Source organism: Toxotes jaculatrix, chromosome 16, assembly GCF_017976425.1.
Source record: "Toxotes jaculatrix isolate fToxJac2 chromosome 16, fToxJac2.pri, whole genome shotgun sequence".
NCBI classification, from domain to species: Eukaryota; Metazoa; Chordata; class Actinopteri; family Toxotidae; genus Toxotes; species Toxotes jaculatrix.
Genome location: NC_054409.1, coordinates 23,795,830 through 23,819,051, shown reverse-complemented (window position 1 = coordinate 23,819,051; position 23,222 = coordinate 23,795,830). Strand labels below are relative to the sequence as shown.

General features: G+C 45.3%; 1 protein-coding gene across 1 annotated transcript in view; it reads right to left on the bottom strand.

Annotated features, from left to right (window-relative positions):
* The window catches only part of ttc28 (tetratricopeptide repeat domain 28), a 74,781-nt gene that overhangs the window by 20,100 nt on the left and 31,459 nt on the right, over positions 1-23,222 (bottom strand). Inside the window, exons 3-8 of the mRNA XM_041059207.1 lie at positions 13,619-13,766; positions 8,768-9,040; positions 8,549-8,679; positions 2,661-2,882; positions 1,559-1,747; positions 1,332-1,428 (exon numbers count right to left, since the gene is read on the bottom strand). Coding sequence (XP_040915141.1) covers positions 1,332-1,428; positions 1,559-1,747; positions 2,661-2,882; positions 8,549-8,679; positions 8,768-9,040; positions 13,619-13,766 — 1,060 coding nt within the window. The remainder of the gene's footprint in view (positions 1-1,331; positions 1,429-1,558; positions 1,748-2,660; positions 2,883-8,548; positions 8,680-8,767; positions 9,041-13,618; positions 13,767-23,222) is intronic.

Genomic DNA, 23,222 nt, shown 5'->3' with positions numbered 1-23,222 from the left:
AGAGTCAGCGACTTCAGCTACAGCCCATTAGTCGCACATCAAAGCCTGAGCTGTGAGCTGGTGTGTGTTTTTCCCTTTTTGCTCATTTCAGATGGTAAATAACGCGACTTCCTGGTGCCTGAACTCAGCTGTGTTCAAACTGGCTGTGCAGAGACAAACACTGAGAGGGACGTGGACGCTGTACCTGCTGCTGAAGACAGGATGTGTTTGGACTCATGTTACCGGTGTAATGCAGTACACTCACACACACTCACACACACACACACACAGAGCGGTGAGCTGTCCACTCAGCGCTGGAGTCAGGTTCACCGGCTCTCAGATATCACCGTGGCCGCAGAAACAAAAACCAACCAAAACCTTAATAAATCATGAGCGCTGATTGGCCCGAGAGGCACAGCGGCAGTCATGTGATAGGGCCTCAAAAGGCAGATGGGGTGATGGGAGAGCAGGAGCATCACGCCACCTACGGCCCTGATCGTAAACTTTGGTAAACGAACTGTCTGAGTTGTAGCATCCACGTGATTTATAAAGCTTCTACTTCTAATCTGAGCTGGAACACATCTCACACATGACAAATAAAAAGCCCTTTGTCTGTGTAGATCAATGCACACTGGGTTGGTCAGGCCCAGGACAACAACCCAGCCGGTCTATTGAGTCCCGGTGGCGACAGCAGTGACAGAGCGGGTCAATGGTTAACAAGGGAACAGCTCACGTGACGGTAAAAGCTGCAGCACGTAGAACACGTGGAAGCCTTCCATCAGATGGAGTAAGAACCTCAGCATCTGTTAGCTGATGGTTTCCGGGGGAAGCTGGTTGGTTCAGAAGTGATGGGAAAACGTGTAAACGTGGTGATTATCACACGACTCCACTGCTGAGCGATGTTGAGCAGTTTCTCTCTCACATCAGCACCTGATTGTGACCGATGAAGCTGTTTGTCTCTGCTTTTCCTGGTTTAACTTTAGTTTTTTCCCTGACATTAAAATGTGCTGCTCTCATTAATTACAGGGAAACAAACTTACACTGCGATCAATCACCTGCTGAGCTGAATCCGACAAAATCCTGATGGCCCTCATCTCTCTCTGTGTCATGATTCCTGCCTCAGTCCTGTTTGTCCGTCTGCCTGTCCCCTGCCACTCTTCATCCGTCCACCAGATGTCCTCAGACTGTCCTCCCAGTCCCAAGCTCAATCACCTGATCTTCCCGCCCATTCACACACACACCTGTTCTCAGTTTCCTCACTGCCAGTGCTTAAACCAGCCATTTCCAGCGGCTCCAGATCGTCCAGTTCTTTGTGTTCATAGTTCACTTGTGTGATCCTCAGTTAAACCTACCCAGGTTGGAAGAGGCTCGGCCCTGAGCAGCTCTGTCCTGCAGCTCCTGAGCAATTTCTAGCTGGTGCTGGTGGTACTGACGCGCCCTCTCCAGGTCCTGAAGGTCACAGCAACAATCATGATTTATGTTTATCACAGATTCAACAACAGGACAGACAGAATGGCAGAATATCCCTGTGTAATTCAGCTGTACAGTTAAACAGATCTTTGAACAGGTGTATACCAACCTGCATGCACCGGGCAGCGTGGCCCAGACCAGCGTACGCCCTCATCTCGATCGCTCTGTCCGACAGCTCCTGCGCCAACTCCAGTACTCTGGTGTGGTATGATATGGCCTTGTCAAAGTCCCGCTGAGAGTGGTAGGCGCTGCCCAGGTTGCTGTACGCCCGCGCTTCCTCACGCCGGTTCTCCAAAGTCTGCCAAAGACATCATCACGTCACCGTCACTCAGAAATCAGCTGTATGCAGAGCAATTTCTGTCACTGGCTGAGTGTCCCGGGTCCTCGGAGATCAGAGCTCACTGACGGCATTCCTCCCTTCAGATCAGCATCCACCTACATGACTTTCATTAAATCAAAAAGGACTCGAAGAAAAGGAAAGGCAACACTTCCAGCTAAAGTGACCTAAGCTGTCAAAACAAAAATTACTTTATAAACTTTCAACAGTCAGAAAATCAGAAATCCTTTGTTCTGGTACAAATCTAATTGTCAACAGATGGTCAATTTGTGTGTTAAGAGAGAAAGCTACAAACAGAGAGATGATGTTGGCTGCAGTGTCGCTGGCTGAGTTTGCAATGTTGCATTTCATCCAAAAAACAAATATAAAGAGCGAAATGTGCACAGATTATTGTCTGTTGTTGTGTTTGTTCGTGTAACATTTGCATGAGGAGCTCCACTGTGATACCACAAATATTCACAGGCTCAGCATCCAGTGTCCTCAGTACACATTATATTCTTTGGGGAAAAATGCAATAAGCTTGTTGTAAAAGACGCCGTTCATCAAACGACAGATGTGCTAAAATACTCACAACAGCATTAGAAAAAAAATACTCCAGACTGAAACATCCGGATATGAAAGTGCTGCTGTAAAAAGAAGCAGCCTCCTGTTTGAATTTATAACACATTTCACTTCTCTCCACAATAATCCAAAATTTAATTACTGGATGTGCTGTAGCTGATGGCTCTATATTCACTCTGCCTGGGTAATGTCCTTAATTTTTAGCAGGTTGTGAAACAACATCCTCCCTGTGAACACATTTCACACGACGGCCTGAAGCATCAGTCAGCCCGAACAGCTCATTGGTTGATCTCCTTCAGAAAACATCACGTACCTTTGCGATATCCAGGTGCTGCTCGTGACACTGAACGGCGTTGGTGAAGTCGCCCAGCGCTGTGTACACGGCGCCCATGTTGCCCAGCTGACGAGCCTCGGAGAGCTGGCACTGGGTTTGCCGCGCCAGCAGCACGCACTGTTTGTGGCTCGCCAGCGCGTTGGGGTAGTCCCCGATGGCCGTGTACACATGGCCCAGACTGCTGAGGGCATCAGACGCAGCCTGAAATCACACATACGCACAACAGTCACTGGCTGGCAACCAAACTAGCCTAAGGCTAATCAGCTAATCATCTAGGCTAACAAGCTAAGCGGCAGCTACATCCACCACCGGACAGTCCCCGAGTCCGACCCGACTAGCTCGACCCCGTGCGACCGCGACACACAGCATACAACAGAGATGATGATGATGACTATTATTATTGTCGTTATTATACATTCACCGGCTTTCACTGCTGCCTCCATCCACTATCCACTTGGAGTTACAGCAGCACACAAACAGCAGCCGCTTACTGACGGAGCTGCTTTGTCCATGCAATGTATTCCCGCAATAAACGGACTCTCACGGAAAACGGAACACACCGCAACAGCGTTCCTAACATTAGCTGCTCCGGTCCTCTATCTGTATCAGCAGCGACCATAAATCGGCAATGAAGTCATAAGCCAGCGGCAAAATATGCTAATACATGCTAATTAGCGCAAACATCCAGGTAAAACAGTGAGAAATTTACTTACCGAAAAAACTGCAACACAGACTCCTTCGACGGTCGGTTAGTACAGTCTACACTACAACAAGCCATACTGTCACAGAAACCTATCCGAACATTGGCAAACAAACACGGACACTGCAGCCCCTGTCAACCGCTGGAGGCCTCTGGATGTAGCCGCCTAGCCCAGCCGATGCTTTAGCAAAGAGCTAACTGCCAGTGCCTGTCTATGGGGCTGTCACTCAACGTAACCACGCCCTAATTTATGTAATAAATGTAAGCCTAAATAACACTAAAACAGTTGTGGTACAAAGCCCCCCCCGCCCCGCTTTAACATCGACTGTGACGCAGCTAAAACAACACAGTTCACAGACAGAACAGGAAATAAGAAAAGTGAGCGGGACGCTGCTTCATCCTGTCCCAGATGGAAGACACACACACATATTGGAGGCTACAGGGGTGAAAGCTAATCTTTCACATCCTATTAGGCCCTGCTGAGAGAGTCTCACCCTCTGCCGCCACCACACCTGCTCTGCATCAGGTCCATCACACCTGTTATTGCTCCGGCTCCGTTTGCACACGAGACACTTCGAGCTGCACTTTTCCTGCTAATTACTGACCTTCTTCAGGCATCATGCCACCAGATCACAGCCAGAGTCGGAGCTTAGGTTCACACTTCTGTGCATGAAAAGTCACACACGCACCAAAACATACAGAATGTGTGGGCTCGCTCTTGCACACACTCTTGCCTGTTGCTCTGATCAGACAGCCGGAGAGATGAGAAATAGTCGCTGCTTCTTGCCGTGATAATTGGAAACCTGCCGACTCGTTTGCGAACTAATCGTAAGGCTGCTGGTATCGATCAGCGCCCCGTTCGAGGAGTCATGGGAAATATTCGTGAGGTCTGAGGAAATGAAAAATGCAGACGAGTGTTGACATAAGTGTGTGGACATACAAACACATACAGGTAGTATTAAATGTTCCACTTCACTTACTTTCAAATTCCAAGTGTTGCACTACATGATTTTGTAATTACAGACAATACTGTACAAAAACGTACAGCTCAGTCTGCACCTGAAACCTGCAGAGCCGCAGCTTGTTACTGAAACGTTCAGCCACCGTGCTGTGGAGACGCCAGCCTGCTTCACCGGCGGAAACACGGCTCCAGTGATAATGAGTCTGATCTGTTGAACACGGTTTACTGTACATCTGTGAACGCAGTGTGATGTAATTATCAATAAACCATGGCCTCGGGTTCAGACTCACTGTAAGAACCATCTCCTTGATGCAATCACAGCGGCAATTATTAAGTTAGAGGCCTCTGAACACAAACAGCAGCCACACTGACTCTGACACACACACACACACACACACACACATGCACGCAAACTCAAAAATTAAAACACGAAGTTGACCTTTCAAAGCAAACAGTGAGGGACAGAGAAAGAGAACATGCCTGAAACTATAATGAAATGTTTGCAAGTTTAAAGCACGTGAGCGCGAGGAGGAGAAGGAGCTATGAATTATTAAAGAGTGGTGATTAGCACGTTCCCTACTCATTTATATCCCACACGCACGCGCTTTCCCTGCTTTTCCCACCAGGATCCAGTGTGCCACACACACACACACACACACACACACACACACAATAAAAATAAGAATAAGAATAATAAATAAAAACGAAATGTGTTGATTAAATTCTTTGATTTGAGCTGTGAGAAATTATAACAAGCATTTTCTTGTTTTCTGACATTTTACAGACAAAACAATCAAGAAGCTGCTCTGCAGATGAATCAATAATGGACACAATCTTCAGCTGCAGCCTTAGTTTGTAAAGAAAAAATGATCCTTCAGTTCAAAGTCAGCCTCTGGGTAGATAACACCAATATCCTGTTCAGAGCCTTAATGAGAGCTAAAAACTGTCACTGAAAACAGCCAAACTGACCTTTAGTGGAATTTACCACTTCTGATTAACATCAGGGGCTCCCTGGTCTCTTCACCTCTGTTCGGCTCTGCTTCAGCTCCGTGTGCATTTGTGCACGAACGGAGACAGCACACATCTACTGAAATCCCAATTCCCAGCAAAGTGATGAGTGTAAACACATAAAATCCAGTTGACACATCTCCGAGGCGGAGTTGTAGGCAGGAGAGGGAGATTTAATAAATGACGAGGAGGCCTCTGTGTGTACAGTCGACCGACCAGACAAGTGTTTGATTTCCCTCAAGGACACAGTGTTTCCCCTGCACGAGAAAGCACATGAAAAAATTCAATCATATTGTGTCTGGGACTCAGCAGAGTATTGTTTATGTCCGCGCGTTTATATAGATATTATATAAATGTGAAAAAGAAGAAAACAGTGACAGAAAAGAAATCAAAGAGTCACAACATCCACTCTGTCGTTACCACTATTTTGTATTTAATGTTGCAGGAAAGCACCAAATCTCATTAAGAGAAAAACCTTGAGAGTAAAAAAAGGTGGAGGGAGATGAATGTGCAGATCTAATGCATGAGAACAGAATGAGATGAATAGAGACAGAGAAATATTAGTGGTGGCACAGCGTCCTCTGTGAGCTGCTGCGCCTGATAAACTAACAGCAGAGATGCAGGAGGATTGGAAACGTGAAGCTCGATGACCCAAAAAATAGGAGTTTTTCACCCTCAGCGGGGGACAAAGGAAGACATGTCTGAGTCAGGACGCACAGATGTGATGCAGAGGTGAGTCTGAGGCGGAGTCTGAGGTGAGAGGAGAGGAAATAGATTTCAAATGGATTTCACCCAGCAGCAGTAATTAAACTCAGACCCGACTTCACAACAAGTGAACATTAAAACGTGAATAATTACAGTGAAATCCAATAATATAATCTATGTTATTCTGAAATGGACCATTCTGTGTAATGAGTACTTTTACTTTTGGTACTTTAAGTACATTTTGATGCTGATACTTTAGTACTTTTTCACTAGTTTCTGACATTATAGAGACAAAATGATAAAAGATATTTAGTTTATAATAAAATAAAACAGAGAAAAGCAACAAATTCTCAGATTAGAAAAACTGAATTTTTTGCTTTTTTTCATGATAAATTACTTAAACTATTAATTAGTGATCAGAATTGTAGCTTATTACTTTTCTGTGCACTGACTCAGTGTTTCATACATCAGTGTTTCGTACTGCAGTGAATGATATTGTAAAGGTATTGCTTTTTTGTGTCCACCCCTGTAGATTAAATATCAGCTCTCTGCAGGCGGCGTCTTTGTTTGGAGGCATTCTGTCTGGAAACGCTCACACGGTGCACAAACACACACGTGTACCACAGCAAAGCAAACACACAGTGGGAGATATGGATTTCTGTTGATGACCGTGTTTGAGTCGCCTCAGGCTGCGCACCTGTGGAGGAGGAGTTCAATAACGGTGTGTCCACAGCACACGCATTTGACTCTGTGACTCTCTCTGCTGCTCCCGGCACAAGAAACAGACCCAGAGGCTCAGAGACAGAAACGCTCCTGTCTGGTTTCGATCCTGAGCCTCTGTGACAAAACTAGGTGTGTGTGTGTGTGTGTGTGTGTGTGTGTGTGTGTGAGTGTGTGTGTGTGTGTGTGTGTGTGTGTGTGTGTAAAATTTCCATGACAGAACTGGGAGCTGGTTTTGATGCTTTAACCAAGTGTCACAACAGACAAACATAAAGATGCACGGACACGAATCCACATCCAGACACATTATTCAGCTGTCATTAAAATGAACTGGCTCAAACCCTCATTCGTCTCAATGACAGCTGTTCTGTCCCAGGATGCAACCACGTGTGTGTGTGCGTGTGTGTGTGTGCTTGCGTGTGTGTGTGGTAACTTTAGTATGAACTTCTTTTGTGTTTCTTCTGACTGACAGAGAAACACAGAGAAACACTGAGAAACAAACTGCACGTGCATCATTGTGTTTCGGTCATTTTGATGTTACGTTCTTATTTCTTCAGTTTTGATTGGTTTGGAAATGGAACGTAAATAATATATATATGACCCAACCCACACCTGACAGAAAAATAGGAAAAACTATGATCAGCACCCAACAAAATACAATAACTAATCAATAAACAATCAAAGAACAAAACTGTTCTTTGCAATGCAGGAAGCAACAGCAAACAACAAAGAGAATCTAAATAAATAAAGCCACACTTCACCAAACCTGATGAACCTAAATGTAAACAAGTCAAACAGAACAGAAGATCAGTCAACAATCATCAGCGTCTGAAAACACGCCGTTGTTCTTTCACACTGCTGCAACATGAGCAGATATAAAGACGGCAGAGAAAGCAAACGATTGAATAACAGCCGACATGAAACAATATTGATTAACACACACACACACACGCATGTAAGGATGTTTATATTTCTAGTACAATATTAAAAAGACAACAGAATATTCCACAAACGCACCACAGGCACAGAATCAAGAGATTAAATAAAATATTGATTCCACTGAGACATAATTGGATCTTCCCTGACACAGTGTTGTATATTCACACGGCACCACAAAGTCAAGAAATCAGCACACACACAGACACACACACACGAGCAGAGGAACACACTCACACATATGGAAGCAGTTAAACGAAGGTAAACACACACAAACAACCTGACAGCTTTATTTTGGCTTTTGAGACGTAAAGGGGCCAAAGTCTAATCTGTAACAGCGATCTAATTAACTGTGCCTTTCACAACTGTCCGGAGTGTTTCAGAGGAAAGCCGCTGAGTTTAGCTGAGGCCCGAGGCAAAGAAAAACCGCTTTCCAGAAAGAACGAGGGAATAAGTCAGGGAGGAAGAGTGAGACGGTGAGAAGGAGAAAATCTCCTGTTTGTGTTTGGCGGTGCAATCCTGGATAACTCCTACTGACAGTGTCGCTTCAGATCATACTGGATGGTACAGCTCCTAAATTAAACACGTCAAGTTATTAAGAGAGTTTCCTAAACAAAGACGATTACGTCAAAGCTGCGCAGCATCTATGAGCCAGTATAAACAGCATTCCTGCTGCTGCAGGAGTCTCTGAGCAGACTCTCTGCTCTGAGCCTTCAGGCAGATCAGAACAAACAGGCGTCGTCGTCGCTCCCACACAGAACACACAGGTACAGTGTGTGTCTGAATGAGCGCACTCTGTTTTTCTGCTTCAGATAAACCACGTGCATGTGAACATACTTCTCTGTCCTTCAGCTTCATGGCCAGGACGAGCTGGTTCCTGTGGTTGGCCAGAGCTTCTCTGTAACTGCCTCTGGAGAAGAGGGCAGAGCCAAGGTTTCCGTGAGCACGGCATTCACCTGACTGGTCACCTGTGGGGGGAGAGAAACACCATGAGACACATACTGCAACTGCTTCATGTCCTCACTGTTTCTTCTGTCGCTTCCTCCCTGTCCGTACCTAAGGTCTTCGTCACCTCCAGGTCCTGCTGCATGTAGGCCATGCTCTTCTCTGTGTTGCCTAAAGACCAGTAGGCGGAGCTCAGGGCCGAGAAGACGGATCCGCGCAGCTTCAGCGAGCACGTGCCGATCTTCAGCCCCGCCTCCAGCACCACCACAGAGGCTCCGTGGAAACCGTGGGTCAGCAGCTCCTGGCCGATGACGGACACGACCACGAACGGGCTCTTGTCCAGCTTCATCTTCTGCAGCTGCTGGTAGGTGGGCTCAAGGGAGTCTGTGAAGGTGTACGACACACACACACACACACACTTACAGGTGAGGTGAGGAACGGGAATCAGTTATCATTTTTATGAATAAGCAGAGTGACACACACTAGCTTACAGTACAAATGCACAAAATGAAAGAGTATGTTTGCTTTTAAACGTTGGTTTTATGTTTTGTATTTAATGTCATTTACAAACAGACATTGTGTCTGTCTGTAAATCACAAACAAGCTGATCACTGACTAAAGTTGTAAATGTAAACGCACATCAGCCTTGAACTGCACTGCAAAGCGCAGCACCACTGTGTTAATGTGGATTACAGTTACTAAATTTAGGTGTTTCCAATTTAAATTGTTTATCTGGAGGCTGCAGAAATGAACCACAGCGTCAGAGTGGACTCTGTGTGTTAAAGCCTCTGTCGCTCAGAATAATCCATCGTATGTGTGTGTGTGTGTGAAGGAATAACAAAGCGTTTCCTTTGCTAAATTTGTGTGATTACCTGATACAAAGGATGTTGTTTAATATCCAAATAATATTCTTTTCAGGTATATTTACGGCATGATTCTGTTAGTGAAAGCCAAACAATTTCATCGTGACAGAATTTCTGCTCGTCGTGGAAAAATGTTGATGAGTCAGCAGTTTCATAATGAATCTGAACAGAGGTGAGAGTTTTATTCAGGCTGCAGTGAAAATGCTGGGTTTGCATGAGGGAAGCGTCTGTGGAGCTTCGTCGGCTCTGACTCTGAAGGAGACGCACCGAGACTAAACCAGACAGTGAACGTGGCCTGGAGACGTTACGCTGAGCCTGTGGACGGTGGCCGTGTGCCAGGTTTGTATGATTAAAGTACGTCTCTCAGGCAGGGGATGGACATTATCTCAGACACTGGATTTATTTGAGTAGACAGCAAATTTTAACCTCAGGTTAAAATAATCATCCTTTCACGAACAGAACATACTGACAACACGTTCCAGGAACCATTTTTAGGAACAAACGTTTTTTTTTTTCTGCACTTTAACAAGAAGAGCCTTGATCCAGTTTTCATTCCTGGGTTGTTGTTCCTTCATTCAAGACTCTCTCTACCATCAATGTTATGTAGGTGAGTTTGTTGTAAAGCTATAGATTGTGAAAAAGCAGCTTTGTTGTGGAGATGCAGTGGTATAAACGAGAAAGAGGAAAATTCAAAGAAACTCTGCACAGTAACACTTGAACACATCTGTTCATTTTGATTTGTCAGAACAAATGATCAAAGTCGTACTTTTCCAGTCTTTATAGCTGCAGCACGTCTTAACTTGACATAATGGAAACCAAGTGCAGCCTCGATCCTGATCTAAAAACTGCAAAATGCAGCATTTACACTCGGACTTCTAGGAAACCTGTTGGTATGAGACGGAGCACGCAGTTGTTGCACCATCAGTAAATCATTTCTGGGTGACTGGAGGGAGAATTGGTGCTAATGTGTGGTCCTGAGGGGGTTTCAGTTATGTAGAGCAGAGAGAGAACAGAGCTGTGACCTCTGGATTTCACCCTCTCTGCTGCTGCATCTCTGACTTCCACTGAAAAAATCTGGAATCTATGTGAAGTAGTGAGTTAAAGCCAAATATTCTTTTTAGTCTGTTTTGCAACAGCCTGCTGTTTGAACAACTGGTAAACTGTTAAATAAATTACCTGCACTGTAAAAGGAACATATGCATCGTGTCTCACACGCGTTTTTGATCTGCAGCTACAAAACTCAGCAGTTTATGGAACTGAAAACGTTCCGACTTTATTTGACGTCCTGAAAAACTCTGTCAAAGATCTCGAATAAAACCAGCATCTGTGCTGTTTTTCCTGCAGAACCTCACAGTAAAAGCTTTTGTAAAATAAATTCATACGTGACAAATCATCAGTCACTGATTCAAGCAACAGTTACATTTCTACCAGAAAACCACTGGCACAGATGCTGCAGCCTGTATGTCCCAGAGGTGAACATCTGTCTGTGTGTCACATGTGATTTACTGATGAGTGACTCAGGGCCTCGCTGCTACTTTGTGGACTTGTGTGACAGAAGGACCACGAACCGGTCCCTTACTGTCTCTGTCCTCTGCTGTGCTACTGTAGCATCATGCTGACTTACAGCCTGTCGGATTTTACACCACACATGCCCAGTTTGTCCCAGTTTGGACCAGCGAGTCACTGAGCTGCGTCTCAACATTCATCAAGTCCCGCCTTCCATCCGTCCAGCAGAGAATGATGAGCCTTTAGTTAATGTGGGAGCAAATCTGTCTGCCAGTTCTGTCCACTGCAGCGTCTGAGGAGGACAGTGGAGGTGGAAATATTCCAGCTGCTGTTTCACACGGGCTGTCCTCCAGCTGTCCAACAGGCTCTGCACCGAGGCTTCAGGACGAACGATGGAAGAAAAGCGACGCAGCTGAAACTGAATCAGTTTGTTCGTCCTGACGTTCCACTTTCCTCTGCTTACGTTACCGTGACGTTATGAACTAACATGGACGATATCGTCCTGTAAATGAAAAACAGCTGCAGCAGCAGCAGCACAGACTGAGTCTGAGAAACACTGAGCTGTGACACTGGTTTATCGGGATCCATCTGTCACACTGATGTTCCAGAACTCAGACAATCACAGGAAGTGAACAGCCCACCCCTGTGAGAACCGGGAGGATTTCATCTGCTTCTTAACAAAGAACTCAACTCCAACCCTCAACACGTCATCCTATAAAGAAGGCCGGTAACCCGGAGGAGGCCGCTCCCTCCTGCGGTCCAGCATGTTGTCCCTCCCACTGCTTACTCCCGCACTGCAACTCCTGGTAACACTTTCTTGCTTTGAAGCTTATTGAGTTTTGGCCGCTGGAGCCCCCGGACAGCAGAACAACGTCCCGCAGAGCATCAGAGCTTTGCTTTGGTTCCTCCAGGACTCCGTTACATGGCCGTAGCTGCTGCCACTGATCACCACATGCTCCCATCACTCCCAACAACCGATCATAAGGACTGGTTTCTCTTCCACCTGCTGCCTTCGTCGTGCTCTGCACTGATTCCTGTTCTTTGCTGTTTGTAAATGATTTAGGGTAAAAAGGAAAAAGCAGCGTCGGTTAGCACGAGTCCTGAGCTCGATACGCCGCTCCTGGATGAACACGCTCTAGCTCAAAGGGAAATATTGTGAATACTCTACCAGATTTTCTCTCCAGTGTAAGAGCAGATGAAATTCCCCGGGCATTGACATTTGCTGTAGCTTGCCAAGTAGAAGGCTATTCCCAGGACGCCCTGCTCTCATTCTGATACTGCTGAAGGGCAAAAACATAATCCTGTGCCAATTCTAGCCTGCAAACCATTCTTGATTGTATGTATTCCTCCTTCATCTTCTTATGCTGCTGAGACCTGCACATAAAAGTGGACTGCGGACTGTGGGGCGGACAGATCAATGACACACAAGAATCCACCTTGTAAATATTTCATCGCCAACTCCGCAAGAAACTAATTCATGCTAATAAACACGGCAGCGAGGCGAAGCCACGGCCTTCACTGTTCTCATCGCTTCACACAGAAAATCACAATTAAACCCTCATGTTCTGAACAATTAGACCAAGTTCTCTGGTTCTGAACAGAACAGTAACTTCTCTGTTAGCCCTGTGCTGATAATCTTTAAATATTTATTCACCATTAAGACTAAAGGTCGTAAAACATTTTCTATTTCTAGTTCATTTACATTTCAGTGTATTTCTGTGGTCTTCAGTTAGATTCTGCTGTATCCATCATAATATGCTGCACCTTCCCTCAGGAACAGTAAACAGAAGCATCTGAATCTGTTAGAGCTGATAACTGCTTTACGTCGGTGACACTGTGAGAGCGAGCTGAAAACAACTGTACTGAGCTCAATCATCACAATGATGAAAACTCACTCTAACGCTGTGTGAAGCTGAGCTGCTGACTCAGCTGTCATTCGATGTATTTTCATTATTAAAGTCGTATGGATTTTTTTTTTTTTTGGCCCCTGATGACAGAGGCCAGAACGTAAAACACTCCCATGGCTCATTCAATGACAAACAACCTGTTTTTGTTCTGACTAACTGATGAACTGTAATTGTTTGGTAAATGACTGATGCTGATGAAGATGCTCCATCACCAGCTCACTGTTTTGGATTTCAGCTTCCACATCAATCAGCCACAACATTAGAAGCAGTAACTGGTTTTAATGTTTGATGTCGGCGTATGTTTCTCTTTCTATTTCATCTGACTTGCTTGTTTTATTTATTTCTACATCTCACTTTTCTCTTTTCTCCCTTTCTCACATAAAATGTGCACTCGTTTCTTTGTGAGGTCTGAACCATCAGAGGCATCTTTTTACTTCTTCACATCAGAGTCCCAGAGGAGGGATACTGAATAAAACAACAAAAGGAAAGTGGTAACTTGACAGTTTCCTCAGCGCCTACATCTCACTCTCTCCTCCTGCAACTTTAAAGCACAAAGTTCGACTTTGTTGCTCATGTTGTTCATTTGTTTGACTGTTTCCGTCTGTATTTATCTGCCTCATGTTGCTGCTGTACAGTGTGTGGACAGAGATGAGACAGACTGCATGCGAGCCGTCAGACGGGCCTACCTCTGAGGGGCGATTTCATGGCGGCCTCCACCATGCCCACAAGCAGCTGGAGACTCTTGGGGTCCTGGGCGAGGCCGGAGGCGAACGCTGCCAGGGCGTCGGCATGTCGACCCAGGTACTGCAGCGCAACCCCCTGACGAAAGTAGGCCTGCGGGGAGGAGAGAAACCACACATCAGATCAAGGGTTTGCTGAAGACAGATAAAATTACGTAAGTGCGGGGGACATGGATCTGGATCAAAGTGGTGGACCGACTGAGACTGTCCTCCAGGAGCCGTGAGAGCGGCTGGAATTGTCTGAAAACATTAATTGATCTTACGAGCTACAGAGAGACACGTTCTCGAGAACTTCCTCTGATTAAATGTCTCGTGTTCAGGTAGGACTGGTTAGTAACATCCCAGAGGTGTTCAGTAATATCCACAGGACGGAAATAATTGAAAGTGTGAGTCCAACCTGCGGAACACTGATTCAGCAGGTACACACTGTTTGTACACACTCAGTTTTCCTCACACACACACACACACACACACACAAACAGAGGACACTTCATTAGGACCCTTCGTGCGTTTCACAGCGAGATTAGAGACAATGAATCATGACATCAAATTCATGAAGGGGACGGAGCAGAAGACGCACACGCCACAAACTCCGCTCGCTCTCCTCGTCTCTCGCTGCCGACCAGACTGTAACTTAATTGTCCTGTCTACCTCCCTCTTCTCCGTCATTCCTCCCCTTTCTCTCTCTCATTTATCATCCTGCCCTCCCTCCTCTCATTTAAGCATAATCTGTCATGACAGTGAATGGATGAAGACAAAGACGAGAGGAATTAGATTACACGGCGGCTCCCGTCCCGCCTGCCACTTCGTGCACCCGCACTGTCTTTGTCCTGCCCTCGTCTTCAGACGGCTTCATTGAAACGAATGGAGCCGGGGGTCACGTCTAATCGAGCGCATTAAGCCTTCAGTCGTCAGTGCGTTGGTGTCGGTGCAGGATGTGAACAGGGCACAGTGTCATCTCGCTGCTGATTAACACAAAGTGGGATAAACGGTCAGTAATTACAGCTGGAGACAATAATCTTTATTTATACAGCACGGTCAAAACCTACGGTACAAACTGCTTCAAGCACAGGCTGCAGATTAAAATAAAAACATGATAAAGTCAGTCGAATCATAAATGTTTACTATTTACTACAAAACTTTCACAAAACAGTGAATCAATAAAGTGTAAAGTCGATCAACAGAGAATTAAACCATTAAAACCATAAAAGTCATTTATAAGAAACATGAATATTTGTTGGTTTTCTTCCTCCACGACAGTAAAATGAACGTGTCTGGGTTTGGTTTTTCTCTGGGATTTGGGAAACTGGGATGGGGACTGGATCTGCCGCTATTTTTTGACACTTTACAGACTGAAATATGGGACAGCGGCTCTGTTTTAGCTCTCGCCACCGATGCCAAGTGTCCATGCTGAGGAGAGAGAGACAGCCGCCTGCCCTCTGACCCTCGTCCAGGCTGGAGAGCAGAGCTGCGGGCCTGGACTGGGATGAGGAGCCGGGCTGGTAGCTGGGGCGACATATGGATACCCCACCTGTCTGCCTACCTCTACTTAGCACTGCCCCTCAAATCTGTCACCATCACACTAATTTGGCTGCTGTACGGAGGATGCAGTGCTTCTCATTTCGACATTCATGCCTCATTCCTGACAACAATTTACTTTCACGTTGATTGGAGAAGCATCTGTGGGGATAATTTCAGTCAGATGATGATTGTATCAGACGAGGAAGAGTTATAATCGTGGCATGGTGGTTATTATCTCTGCATGACTGTGTGTGAACGTGCAGCACAATAGGTGAGGCTGAGTCCTGTGTGTGTGTGTGTGTGTCTGTGTGTGTGTGTCAGAGCTTTTTACCCCCATCACGGGTGTAAACATGCCAGAGCCAGACAGAAAGTGACAGCAGGAAGAGTCTGCCTCCAAAACCACCTCCAGCCTCCCGCTCACGCACATCCTGCCTATTAGCTCAGTCTGGCTACGCTGCCTGCTAAGCACATACAGGGGGCACAGTCCAGACAGTCTCAGACACACACACACACACATGCATCCACCGCCGCCTCTCGAACACACACATAAACACACTCTCCATCCTGATTTTTTTTTTTTTCCGTGTCTGTCTCTCAGCAGTGTTCTGGAGCATCTCAGAAAAACCTTGTCAGATCAGAGAGACTCTTCACGGACCGCTGTGGCCGCGTCTGGCTCGTCTGGTATTTCACACTGATTCCCGATCGAGCGCTCGTCAACATCACCTGACAGGTCTGTGTCAGGTAAAGTGAAGCGATCAATAAAAGGGACAAGACTAATCCTGCTGGTATGAGTGTGAGTGTGTGTGGACTTTGTTCCCATACATAAGAACCCCAGAGGCTCTTAGGACTGTGTTTATGGAGGAACTATGGAAAACTGAGAATCCACTTCAAAGCTGCTATTTTTTTTATAACGACAATATCTGAACGGACAACGTGAGAAAGTGAAAAAGGTGTCGCTCACCATGATGAACCCTCACACAGAATTATCAGATTCAGCTGATAATTCTGTGTGAGGGTTCATCATGCATCTGCAGCTCCTCTCGGCTTTAGGGAGAATTTACAGTGAGTTTCAGCTCATTGTTCAGACGTCTCAGCCGCTGTCCACGAGTCACTGCTCAGCAACAAACAGCACACAGACAAAACACAGTGGAGAAGCTAGCGGTTAAAGAGCCAGAGGTTTCCCTCAGGAGACCAAACACAGAGCTAAAAGAGAGGGAACACTGGAGTCCACAGAAAGGCTGGTGGCTCTGTGGCTCTGCCGGCATGCTAAATGCTCATCCATCCAGACGCTGCTCAGATATTTCAGTGTGGACGAAGGACAGACATTTTGTCAGAGACAAAATAAAACAGAGTGAAGGAGAGAGTGAGAGATATATATAGAGAGAGGTGTTATATGTTGATGTGTCACAGCAAAGGATGCACACCGGATGAACAGATGCTTCAATTACTGCTCGTAACTCACATTAATCGAGAACAGATGGCGACACAAGTGTCGGCAGAGAGAGAGGGTGAGTGCGAGAGAGAGAGTGGATCACATAAACCAGACATGATGGAGATTGATGTCTTCGCAAATCAGAGAATCTGCCTCAAAACGCACAGATGAAACCTTCACTCTTATTTTATCTGGAGACAAAGTAGATTGGACCTCTTTTTTATTTCGCCGCGCTGCTTCCGACGACACAGATTTAACACGGTTTAGAGGATGTGGAAGAGGGAGACGTGGCCTTAAGTGATTTATTAAATGTGGAGGAGGCTGAGGGGGAAAAGGAGGACAGCTTCCTGACACACCTGGCAGCCCAGAGTCGGCTCTCATTTTCTCACCGCAAACAGTGAAACCACATCCCGAGAATCCTACGACTGATGAATAAATATTTATGTGTTCAGAGTAAAGCATCATACAATTCTTCAATTTCGCTGTTACATCTTAACATGCTCCGACTTTCCTGTGAAAACCCAGTGTATGTGATTTCCAAGTCGTGGACCAACAGTGAACGAGGGTTTACTTAAAGACAGATTACAGCATCACAGTGCGTGATGCATCTCAGGTTACATCTCAGTCCAGTTCATTACAGACTCGATGTTGTTAGAGTTTGTTGTGATCCAAAGTTTCACAGGCGTCTCTGCGGCCTTCCAGCATCACACACACACTAAAACAAACATAAACCAGCCGAGGAATCTTCGGCTTGGTCGAACATAAGAGATGAAGAGGTTACTGAAGTCATACGGCCGTCAGTGAGCGGTGGAGGCTTCATTTTGCCAAGTCAATACCCACTTACCCCACAGTTGGTGATATAACGACGTGCTGTGCGAGCTGCGCGCCGTAAACCTCGGAGAGTGAGATCATTATTTAAGAGCCTGAGAGGATCTGAGCAAGTGATTAAAAACAGCGCTCTGTACTGTGAGGATGCCTCTTTGTAGAATTGAATGCAGTTTATTATCAGCGTAAAGTCTGATCAAACCCAGGGAATCTAAACCAGCAGACCTCTACAGCCGGGCACAGTTACTCACAGTCTGGGAATTAACGGCCCTCTCATCTCGCAGGGCGACGTGATTCAAACAGGTTCTTCTAATAGACCAGTCAGCCTGTAAAAGCTGTGGCAGAGAAGTAATGCTGCTGAGCAAGCATCTTCACAGAAAACTGGGAACACGTCGTCTAACACAAATAAGAAACAAAAAGCCGCTCAGGTCATTTGGCAAAAAAAAAAAAACCTCATTCGAACCTGTCGAACTGAGTCAATATGTAGAAAAAGAAAAGCAGAAACAGTGAAGTGTGGGAGTTACAGAGTGGGAGGAAACATTTGGTGGTCGAAGACTCAGAAACGCTGAGTTCTAGGACAGCTCTTTGTCCTGCTTTATGGCTTTTAGCTTTCTACCATAAATCCATAAAAATAATCTTATGTTTTTAATGTCAGCTCTTGGTCTGAAAAGTAACAAGTAACTTTACCTGTTAGATAAATGTGGTGCAGCAAAAAGTACAACGTGGGGTAACGAGTGCTTTTCTGAAACCATCCCTATTCACTCACACACACTCACACTCACACACTCACACACACACACACACCAACTGTTCCCTGGTTAATCTGCATGAATATTTATCACTGTTTCACTGGGACACTAGCTAAGACGCAATAATTGAGTGTGAGTGGCCATAACCACTGTTTCCACTGGGACCAATAAAGATGTTACACGACCAGCTGTGGGCTCTCACGCAGACCTGCAGAGCACAGTCTAACAGCTTCACGACGCGGTGCACCGTGGTGCATGTGACGCTCAGAAAAACAGAGGTGCGACCGAGGCCTTAAATTTCACAGGAAGAAATCTGCACAGAAGAGCGTCCGTCTCTTTGTGTGTGTGCGTTTCTGAGTGTGTATTGATGTTAGCGTGTCTTCGTGCATGGACCATATTGCAGGGTCATCGGTGACGCCCCTGGCATCATATGTTGAGGGACCACAGAGTTTATCAGGAGCCAACAGATCAGGCGTCGCCGTCTGTCTGCTGTAACCAGGCCACGGCAGCATCGACGAACAACACAGGCCGTTAACTGCATTCAGCGCTCACTGGACACGACTGGGCCGGGCGCGCTGCTTTACAGTGGTGTGAGGAGGGTTACGACTTGCTGGTCCATTTCAGTAATTATATGAAACAGCTGTCAGAGTGTAATTCTAACAAAGATGCTAACTGAGGCTTTGTAGCCTCTGCTCCTTCCTGAGGAGAAAAAATAAATTACCATGACAACCGGGACTGTTCACTCAGCTTTGATTTTACTTTATTTATTTATTTATTTACTAGATTTATTTTGACCAATACACCTACTATTATTTTCTTTTTTGCCAAGAGTCAGATGAGGAGACAGTTCCCATGTCCATTAAATATGAAGACACAGCTAACTTAGCTTAGCATAAAGACAGAGTCTTAGTCCAACACATACTCTCCTGTAAAGCAGACACTTTTCATTTTCACACACAGCTGATTTGTATTTTTAGCCACTTTTAGCTAAATGTTTTAGTTTTATGACGTGAACATTTACTGTTTTCAAACAAAGCAAACAAAGTGATCCTGGGAAAATGATCTGGCTCTTCAGCTTGGACAGAGGCGGACGGTTCCTGTGGAGTTTGTGGAGACGAGATTAAATCTTGGGTGGACAGACACAAAACTCCAAATGGGGTAATAATGTTGGTCCGCGGCTGTTGGACGTCGACGCTGGATTATGAACGCGTTTGGGAAAACAAACTCACTGTGGGTTTATTCTCTGTTTTGGTCTGAGACCCAGGATCAAAGCACACAGAGTTAAACGCGCCGCTGATGCGAGTGTCGGTGTTTAAGTCAACACGAGGGCCGTACAGTCGGGAGCCGTTTTCAGCATCCCTTTGAAATGTGATGTGTGGAGGTCAATGTAAAGGGCCAGCTGACACATCTTTCTCTTTTTATCTGCACAGAACCTCAGCTCAGTGCAGCTGTTCAAACACCTGATCCTCCGCCTCAGACCTCCGCTCTCCATCAGCTCCCAGTAAACATCAAGATTTCCATCTTGAAAACACAAACATACCACAAGTGCTGTTTTGCTCAAAGCGCATTTTATCACGCAGAGAGTCGGTGTGGATAACCTGAGTGGGACGTCAGCTCAGACATTTAACCTTGGCACAGGGACTGAATTACTCTCAACCAAGAGCTCTAAATTAAAGAAAGCATTTTCTCTGTCTCACACACACACACACACACACACACACAGGAGTAATCCTAGTTAACCTCGACACACACGGGTTATTCCCTGGGTGACCAAAAGCAATTCCCTTTCTCTTCTCTCTCTGCTCTACTTTATCTGTAGACCCAGACCCTGAGTCCGTCCCTCGACCCTTTCATGTATGTGAATACACTTATCTTTGGCCATCTTTGGAACAATCTACCTCTCTCCACACAACACACACACACACACAACTACACTCATACTGCAGCACTTACAAGAAAAATATGCATAAAGGGGAAGAGGGGAGAGGAGGAGGACACGCGGCCTTCTGATCCTGTTAACTGTAGTACAGCAGAGGGCTTTGGTTCTCTTACACTGGGTAATTAGGCTGTCACTCAGCCGGCTGCTGCTGCGTTTGTGTGTCTGTGCGTGTGTTCGTGTTCGTGCAGCCGGTCGGGTGATCGTTTGATTGCCTGTGTGACCTCTGACCGCGAGGGAGCAAGTGTACCTGCCGGGAAAGGGAGCAGGGGTAAGACTGATGGGCCGGGTCGCAGCGCAGACACAGAAAAATGAGAGGAATACAGGTTGATATAAAATCAGGTCTGCAACCACCCATTATTTTCATCATGAATTCAAACAGAAGACACTCAGTGTCCAAGAACAGAAAACTAAGAAAAGCAGAAGACAGACAAGAAGCTCAGCGGATAATCATATTTTCTTTGTCCTGTTTGTAAGGAGACAATGTGGACTGCGCTGAATATTATTTTCATTTAAAATAAAGATGTATCTAAAAATTGTAGGGTAAAATAATTATGTCAGTACTGAGTGGAAAAAGCCATGATTGTTATACTGACCGTAATCGTGCAGCCCTGGGGCTCATTGACTTGTTTTTATTCCTCTAAGTTTACACCTTCCTTCTCTTCCTTTTACTTCCCCTTTACTAAACCTCTAACGCCACGGCTGCGAGCAGGGTCAACACCCCCCTCCTTCCCTCTCTCTCTCTCTCTCTCTCTCTCTCTCTCTCTCTCGGTGGTGCGCCGTCTTAATTAGAGCCAAATCATCCAGGGAGAGATGGAGGACGGAGGAGAGACGGCACAGCACAGAGACCAGTGATTACACAGGGGGAGATGCCGCGCATGCAGTTCCCACTCAGTGAATCAGGGCAAGGACAGAACACACTCTAATGATTCCCTACAAAAGCTAATTAGAGCCTCTCTGTTTCAAATCCAGCCTGATCAAGCTCGCAGGTTGTGATCATTCACAGAGAAGCAGCCACCTAGCACAGAGCATTTAGTCATTAATCCATCGTGCCGCTGGTCTTTCATCATTCCTGCTTCCTGTCAACCTGATACAGATAAACCGATTTTATTCTGCCGTGGTCCCAGTGTGTATGTACGCACGTGTATTTTTCTCCAGTGTAATTGATTAATTGACAGCTCTTTTCTTCAGCCTGACTAATCCAGTTAAAAGGATTATCAGTTTAGAATACAGCAGATATTAGTGGAGGAGCATTAATGCAGAAATACATACTTTTATCTTCGATTGACCGTTGGCTAAACCCCAGCGACTGTCAAATCACAGCTCAGTGATAACGAGGCACAGCAGGTCTGTCAAGCTTTGGATTTCTCCTCATGATGAAGTGGGGGTGTAGTAAGACAGGCACTCTGTAAGTGAAGAGTGTGGAGAGCGGTTTCTTTCTTATTACGATTTCTAAATCCACACCAGCTAAATTAGTATGTGGGATTTCAGCACATCCACTGTGTTTTTCTACAGCTTCAGAAGGTGGATCTGGATCCTATCAGAGTTTAGAAGAGTGACTACTATCACTACGTTTATCAAACTGTTGGGTTCTCATTTTAAAGGCCTTTCCTCTTATAATGTTAAACTCAAGTATATAAGCTAAGCAGCCAGGATAACAGGGTTATGTTATTATGAAAAATAGTGAAGAACAGTGCTTTCTTTATTTCTATGTAAAGACTTTTAACCTGTTAGCTTCAGCCTTTTAGCACAATATCATTCACATTACACAGCCATCCAGGATTTAAAAACCACGCGGTCTTCTCGTTTTAAAGTCAGCTGGAAACACTAAAAGGTCAGCAGACGTTAGCTTAATTAGCTGGTTTAAGTTTTTAACTATCTGTTTCAGTACGTATCTGCCACAGTTATCACTTTAAACGTCACATGTGCCATGACAGAATGGACAGCTTGGCAGCCATGATGACAGGCGTCACCAGTTTAATGAGAAAATGGGACATTTCACGTGTGTGAGGTTGGAGAAAACCTGGTTACCGAGGGTTTTACAGGCTTTTTAAAAGGTGATAAAACCTTTACAGACCTGTCAGCTTGCAGTTTCTCACATAGCACCGACAAGGCCGGAGCCAATTCCTTGAAGCATTCTTTTGCAGATTCTTTCTCTCCTTTGACATTTCACTCTTTCTCCTCTTTTCTCACACATTTTTCTTTCCCTCTCCTCCTCTCCTCTCTGCTCCGTCTCTGTCAGAACGTCTCTCTAACCTTTACAAGAAAAACACAGAGTGTGACGCTGATGAGGCAACTAAACCCCACTTTGAATCGGAAGCTGTGAAAACTTGTGCTAAGTCGGTTTTGATGGTGAAACAGCAAAACATTTCATTATTAACCAAACGTCTGAAGGCGATAAAGCCCGGCGCTGCTCTCCATCATCAATTGTTCTCATTTTCGTGTTCCCGTCTTTCACCTCTCATGAGAAAAATGTGTTTTGATCAGTATTTCAACCTTGTGGCTTTTATTCTTTAGATGATGTATCACACCAACACGAGAGATGATCCACTACTTTGGCCCAGAGTGAAATATCTCAGTATCTCACCAACTACTGGATCAACCCACAGTTAATGCTAAATTATTATTATTGAATAACGTTAAACATAAAACATTTATATGAAAAGATTTAAGCCTGTAAGACGCTTTAATCACTGAGCTATGACTGAAAACAAGAATTAGTGAAAGTCATTTGGTTTTGGCAGCCATCATCGTAACTGGGCGTCAGACCTACTGATCTCAGTGTCAGTTCTCAGTCTTACCTGCAGGAGAGCCTGACTCGTCGGAAAGTGACCTTAGTTTACAACAACACATGGAACATGTATTTATAAAAACTACGTGTGCATCAGTGAAAAACAGCACAAAAAAAATGACACTGAAAAACAGAAGGTCTGGACTGTGGCTATTCAAACAGTGTTCACATTCTGTTCTTCCACAGGAGATCGCTCAGGTATGGCTGAGCATACGGTGCACAGGTAGACATTCTGCTGCTGCTGTCACGCACAATAATTATTAATGACACCACTCGCAGGGGCCAATTAATTTTCA